At 38.7% G+C, this 6,935-nt stretch overlaps 1 protein-coding gene across 2 annotated transcripts in view; it reads right to left on the bottom strand.

Moving 5' to 3' along the window:
- Positions 1–3,046: 3,046 nt before the first annotated feature.
- The window catches only part of ndst3 (N-deacetylase/N-sulfotransferase (heparan glucosaminyl) 3), a 57,276-nt gene continuing 53,387 nt past the window's right edge, over positions 3,047–6,935 (bottom strand). Inside the window, exons 14-15 of one of the 2 annotated variants that reach the window (XM_077571331.1) lie at positions 6,357–6,467; positions 3,047–3,916 (exon numbers count right to left, since the gene is read on the bottom strand). In XM_077571331.1, the coding sequence (XP_077427457.1) occupies positions 3,908–3,916; positions 6,357–6,467 (120 nt within the window). In that variant the 3' untranslated portion in view covers positions 3,047–3,907. The remainder of the gene's footprint in view (positions 3,917–6,356; positions 6,468–6,935) is intronic. The other variant, XM_077571330.1, reaches the window with a different exon arrangement.

Here is a 6,935-nt window from a genome sequence, read left to right as displayed (position 1 = left end):
GAAAAAGAAAAAACTGCCCAATATCTTTCTTAATTTTATTGTTATTTTTAAACATCAGTGTTCCCTGTCATATTTGTGGCTCACTATTAGAAATATCAACATTTCACAGATTTTTTTGAACCTATATTTCGCTATTTTCTTAAAAAACAACACCTATTTGCTGTTTTATGCTTAAGCCATAGCACTGTACAATGTAAAACTGTGGATTTGGCGCCATCTTGTGGCATCCTTGTGCCAATGATGCTGGTGGAGGAGGTTAATTTAGTCTCAATAGGGGAGCATGGAAAAGTAGTGCTTTGGCACCACCTTGTGGCCTCTATTGACAATTATAAAACTTTTTAGGCCGGTGTCAATTACTTGTATTGATCAATTACTCCCTATATACTCTATAAACCCATTTTAATAACTAATATGGGATACACACATACTGATAACCAAACTGAAATGGACCCAAATCGCCCTTTTTAATCAGCCAGAAAGACGTCCACAAAGGAAGATTATAAGATGTCAAATGTCATGCTTATGTGTGTTTTTATGACAAAAAGATAATTGTATATTGTGTTGGCTGAGTGAATAGTGATTTTTACTTCCCAACTGCGACTCAAACGATCGAGGACGACAAATCGCAAACAGGAAACAAGATGATTTTTTTTTCGGTTATCGTGTGTGGCATCTCTCAGCTTTTACAAATTGGTTGGGATGTTAAAAATCTGTTTTTGTGCACCTATTTCATGCCACCCTAATCTTTCTGCTTCTAGCTACAAACTAAGAACGTGAGCGCCGACATGTCATGGAAACGGCTCACACAAACACACACAAGCAGGTGCTCACTGTCTCTGTCGACTCTCACTCTCCCAGTACTGTTACAGCTATGTGACACCTTGTCTACGGGAATAGCTGCCATTTTCAGACTCGCCCCATTTACTTGAACAGGCAAGTATGTAATGGTAACACGTTTAAAAATGGGAGCGAGTGTGACGGCGACAAACTGACTCTGTTCCAATCTTTCTCAGTCCTGCACAAGAGCGCCCCCGTGTGGTAAACTACAGGATATTGGGAACCGATTGATACAAAGGGCAAATCACAGTGAGCAATTTTAAGAGGCCTGCAGGTTATTCATGTGATCTTTGAGGCACCACGTTGGTGTTCCTTGATTTGGTTTGTATAGGTTTCATTAACTCATTCACTGCCATAAATTCATAAAAAATAAAATAAAAAAAAAGGATTATCAAAAATTAGGGGCAACAGGCAATTAAAATTTTTAATTGTAATCAATTGTATGACTTCACTAGTTAACTCACGATTAATCTCAAATTTGTTATCTGTTCTAAATATACAATGCAAAAAAAAATCTAAGTTTTCATACTCTTGTTAACAAAAGGGGGAAAAAAATGTTAATGTAATAGAAATACTTAAAATGAATTTTTGACGTTGATAGCCGACAATGGCAGTGAATGAATAAAAAAGAAAAAGAAAAGATTGTTAAAAATTTGGGGCGACAGGTGATTAAAATTCTAATCGTAATTAATCGCATGACTTCAGTAGTTAACTCACGATTAATCACAAATTTCATATCTGTTCTAAATGTACAATATATATATATATATATATTATAGCTTTTCATACTCGTGTTAACAAAATAGGGAAAAATTGTTAATTTAATGGAAATAGTTTAAATGAATTTTTGACGTTTTTAGCTGTCAATGGCAGTGAATGAGTTGAAGGGGCCGGGTGACTAATATTAATAATCCGTGTTGCGATCATTTTCTGTTTCATTTATAGCCAGAACAGACTGAACAAATCTCAAGGGGCTTATCCTACTATAATAAAGAAAACAATTTCAACAACTACAAATAATGCATGGCACTTCCACAGTAATGGTCGCAACAATATCGCCAACCAAATATGCATATATTTGTATTTTTTTTTATTTATTTACGAGGTAAGTCCTCACAAGAAATGTGCACTTCATATGCAGTTGAATAGTTGGGCACAGTGCTTAAGTTTATTATACTTTAAGAGTGTCATGCTTCAAAATTTTACTGCTGTATTTAATAGACTTTAATATTTTATCAAGTTAATGTATTTTATCACTGGTAGTTTATCTTGAATGCATTATTCAGGCTTGTATGCATTTCTAATAAACAGTAAAATATTTGTAAATGATTATTATACTCATGTTTATAAAGGGCTACTGTACACTCACCGGCCAATACATTAAGGACACCTACCAAAAGACAATAATGTACTTTGACTCATATTGAGTGTAAAAGGTATTTAACAAAAAAGGCAAACAAGGTTCATAGAAAAATCGAAATGCTAAATTCATAGACCGCAACCGTCCTCCAAATATAGAATTAAATAATAATAATAATATTTTTTTAAAAATCAAAGTGACACAAGCGACTCATGACATGGCTCAAACTACGTGACCTAATGCACCGAAAGAAAGCATGGAACTACATACAAACAAATTGATGAGAAAACAAGGCTCACCCGGACAAGACGAGAATGGCTGGAGGGAGCTAATTGGTTTACACGAACAACAGTGCTGACGAGGATAGGATGAAATGAAAACCTAACAAGTTGCCAAGACATGATCAAGAAAACAAAAGAAAACTAAATCCAATTCAAACACACTCATAAAGGCAGCATTTTTGATAGTGTCTTTGTATTGGACTATAGATTGTTCAGGTGTACCTAATGTTGTGGCCGGCGCGTGTTTTCAGTATACACTGACAGATTGTATCAAGTAGCTGGAAAATATCTGGTCCTTCTCTCTCACTCTCTCTTCTGTTTTACAAGAAATTGCTTTTTTCATGGCTCCCTTGTCTCATTTTTCCTGCTTTGTCTTTAAGTCCTTCTCAGATTCTTTCATTTTATTCAAGGCCTCTCACAAAAAGTTCATACTTTATGATGAAAGAGAAGAACATTAACAGCCGAGTGATAAAAACAACCCAACTTTTACTGCAGTTTGAAGTCCTGCAGTCTGGCTTTAGTTGTGGTGTGGTGACCTCATGCTGCAAACATATGAAACATACACGAGTTCCGGTGTATGCATTTTTTTATTTTGGTTTTAATTTTGGACATTTCAGGATTGTTGACATAAAACTGAACTTAAAAAGTGGTGTTAAGGAAAACAGGAAAACGGAGGCAGTTACAGTGACAAAATGAAAAAAGAAGATGTTGCATCCACTGGTTTTGGTCGATTGCCTTTGCTGTTGTCTTCAGCATCGATACTATCAACCTTGTATATTGGATGCGGCATTCTTCTCCTTCATGCCCCAAAAATAACGCGCAGGCTCCTTGCCTGAGTGGCGCCTTCCCGCCACTTATTTTCTGCAGACAGCCCGGGGTGACATCTCTGAGGTGAACGGGGCTGCCAGATCTACCAGCAGCTACTTTCACTCTCAACAAGCAAACTCATAGAAAATCAAACACACCCTGAGACGATGCCCCTCCTTCACATTCTTACCGTGGCAGGAACAACACAAAAACTAAAGGGAATCGTTTATTTTTTTTCTTTTCCGCTTCAAGGAAGTAGTGCACATGATGGGATTCACACAGCTGACCAGCGCTGTTCTGGTGTGATAAATTAAAGGTGAGAATCACACAAAACCTTGAAAGTTACTGCAGGTTCTGCGTGAGGGTTCAACTTTGATGAACTCCTTTTTTGTCCTCAGTGACTTCTGAGCCGCTCCAACCATTCATCCATTCACCCAGCCCTTCAAACGTTCCATTTTCTTTGCCCTCTCATCACTTCTGTGCCCTTCAGAGGTGTGAAACAAGGCTTCGCGTTCCTCGTCTTGCCCTCGCTCGGGGGTTCGCTGGAGAGTGCGTCTGAGGGTCGGGTGCTCCAGGTTTGTTTCACCTTTTGGCTTTTAACGCCGGCTCGTGGATGCAAAGGTTATCTAACCTTAAGAAAGAGGTAAAGACCGAGTGGATGTGGATAAAGAGGGGAGGGTAAAAAGGGTAGAAGAAGATGAATTTATTAATCAAATGATGTGGTTTGTGGACACATTTGTAAATGCAATTAAAAGTTGTTGTTTTTTTTTCTCTCAATTCATGTAGTATAAAATCCGTATACATGTTCTACCTGGCAAAGCAATCACTGCTGAAAATCTGTTTGATGGATTACATCCATCCATCCATTTTCCATTACACTTCCTCATTAGGGTCAAAGGTGATCTTGAGCTGAACTCTGGGCAAAAAGTCACAGGCTAATAAGAGGCCAGAATTTGGAGTTGCTAGTGAAAAGTAGGCCTGCAGCACACTGAGCACACTGCAAAAAGTGAAATCTTAAGTAAGCTATAATTTCTTAAATTTAACCTAAATTAGCTTATTTTGCTTTGACAAGTTATTTTTACTTAAAATAAAATTGCCAGACAAGATCATTCTGCTTATTTTCAGATACTGAAGAGGGTCTTCTGCCCAGATTTAGTCATAACTGTTTTAATTTCCTTATTTCCTCGGTAGAGCTTTGTTCTGCGGATGTATATTTGTGATCTTTGTGTTATCGCAATTTCTGCCAGGTGTAGTCATGACTGAAAAACCTCCTCTATTCCTCAAATGGGCCATTGTCTGTGTTTGAATGATGTCCTTGAGTTTTATCTCATGTCCGGTCAACTCACTTACTGGAAACTGTGTGGTACCGCCCTTCAAGATAGTATAAGAATATTGTAAGTCCTCTGTAATCTTCGCACTTGTGAGAGGCTACAGCCATTGTCTGTAACTCACTTGTGCCCGGAATATTCTGTAGCAATAAAAGCTTTGAAGGAACTGTTCATCGATCTCCAGCCTGTATCCAGATAACCAACATTCTCACTACCCGAAAGAAAACGAACACGCGGAGGAAAAGATCTACTCCACAACAATACTTATTACCTAATTATCTTATTTGATCAATCAGTCTTGGCATTCAGTGTTAACAGACAGTTTTAAGTACTATGAGGTAGTAGTAGTACTTAAAACTCATAGTACTCATAGTACTTAAAACTATGAGGCTTAAAACAAGCATTTTCCAGCTTTTAAGATGACAACTAACCAACATCAAAGGGCCTGAACTGGGGATTTTGCACAATCTAGTATTAAGATAAATGTAATAAATACAAGTATGAAAACAGACAAAAATGCAATATAGCTTTTTAAGTGGTTCGTTTGATTATATTTACTAAGCTCATTTTTCCTTGTTTCCATATCAGTTCAACGGTCTAGTGGTAGAGTGTCTGTCTACCCTCAGATTTGGAGGTTGTGGGTTCAATCTGTGGCTGGGTCATACCAAAAACAATAAAAATGGCATGCGTTACCTCCCTGCTTGACACTACTGCAAAGTTATCCAAGGATAAAAAAAACACTTATGTATTTTAAGAAAAGAAAAGTTCTATTTATTAAAGCTTGAAAAAGTTATTATTACATATTTTTAGTTATGTATGTTTTTGACCACCAGAGCCTCAATAAGGGGGGACTGTGAGCTCCCAAAGTTTAGGACAACTTTTGGACAGTCTAGCTTCTGCTATCAGGGAACTAAACTATGGAATGCTCTCCCCGCTAAACTTAAATTGGAGATGAATAAAAGTGTCTTCAACAAAAAACTGAAACAGTGGCTGAAGTCGGGACAAAACTGCTCTCATTGAATGAGAGAGATTAGTAAGCACTGTATGAACTGTACAGGAAATGTACTTGTGTAATATTATTGTATATTGTTGGGAATTGATTTGTGATTTTAATGACTCATTTTAGCCTGTACATTGTAAAATATTGATTAACATGGAGTGTCCCCACAGTGGCTGACTGGTTAGCACGTCCGCCTCCCAGTGCAGAGAACGTGAGATTGAGTCCGGGCTTCTGCCTTCCTGGGTGGAGTTTGCATGATCTCCCCGTGCCTGTGTGGGTTTTCTCCGGGTACTCCGGTTTCCTCCCACATTCCAAAGACATACATGGCAGGTTAATTGAGCACTCCAAATTCTCCATAGGTGTGAATGGTTGTTTGTCTCTGTGTGTCCTGCGATTGGCTGGCAACCAGTTCAGGGTGTACCCCGCCTACTGCCCGAAGCCAGCTGGGATAGGCTCCAGCTCCCCCCGCGACCCTTGTCAGGACAAGCGGTTAAGAAAATGGATGGATGGATGGGTCCCTTTAAAAAAAATTTATTCAAATTCATAAGCTTTCACTCATTTTATATAGTATATTGTTCACAATTAGGAACACAGAACATTTCCTAAGACAGATTTCCATATGAATGATTTAAAGTTATTTTCATTGGTCTGAGTTGAAGTCCAGTGAAAACTATATAAAGCAGTGCTATTTGTAACGCGTTGACGGCAGTGAGCTGAGCTCGGTAGAGTTGAATGCTGCTGACCTTCTGCAGCTCCTCTCTCAGCCAGGAGGGAAGAGGCTGTCCGAGGCGATGCAATAGCTTTGACAGCTCCACGTTGTGTTCCCTGTAGTATCTGGACAGATATGCCCGAGCCTGCGCACGGGTGAGAGTATAATAGGACAACTGTCAAAATTGGAACCACGACGCCATGGAGGTGCTAATGACAGGTGAGGGGCGGGAAGGAGAAGCAATAATAAGAAAAGAAAGAAAGAAAAATGATATAAACCTGCTTAGCGTCATTAATCGCTATGTAATAGCAAAAATCTGAAATAAATGCATGCTAAAGTCCAGGGCACAATAAAATATGAATGACAATTTGTTTATTCCAATCCCATGGTTTCTCATAAAGAAGAAAAATAATTATCATGATCACAAAAGAAATACTGATGAGTCTTTCCCACTTTTCTCGTCTTCCCTCGGGGAGGCTGCTGGCCCACACTTTAATTACAGGTGAGTGCGGAGCACCCATTAGCCATGTGCGACTGCACGCGGAAGATGGATTGAATCCATGTGCGCTCATCTTCATTTGAGAGCAAATGTGTGATTTTGCCCCCCTCTGTG

This window comes from Vanacampus margaritifer, chromosome 7, assembly GCF_051991255.1.
Source record: "Vanacampus margaritifer isolate UIUO_Vmar chromosome 7, RoL_Vmar_1.0, whole genome shotgun sequence".
NCBI lineage: Eukaryota > Metazoa > Chordata > Actinopteri > Syngnathiformes > Syngnathidae > Vanacampus > Vanacampus margaritifer.
The sequence above is the reverse complement of the archived record's forward strand: the minus strand, read 5'-3'. Positions and strand labels throughout refer to the sequence as shown.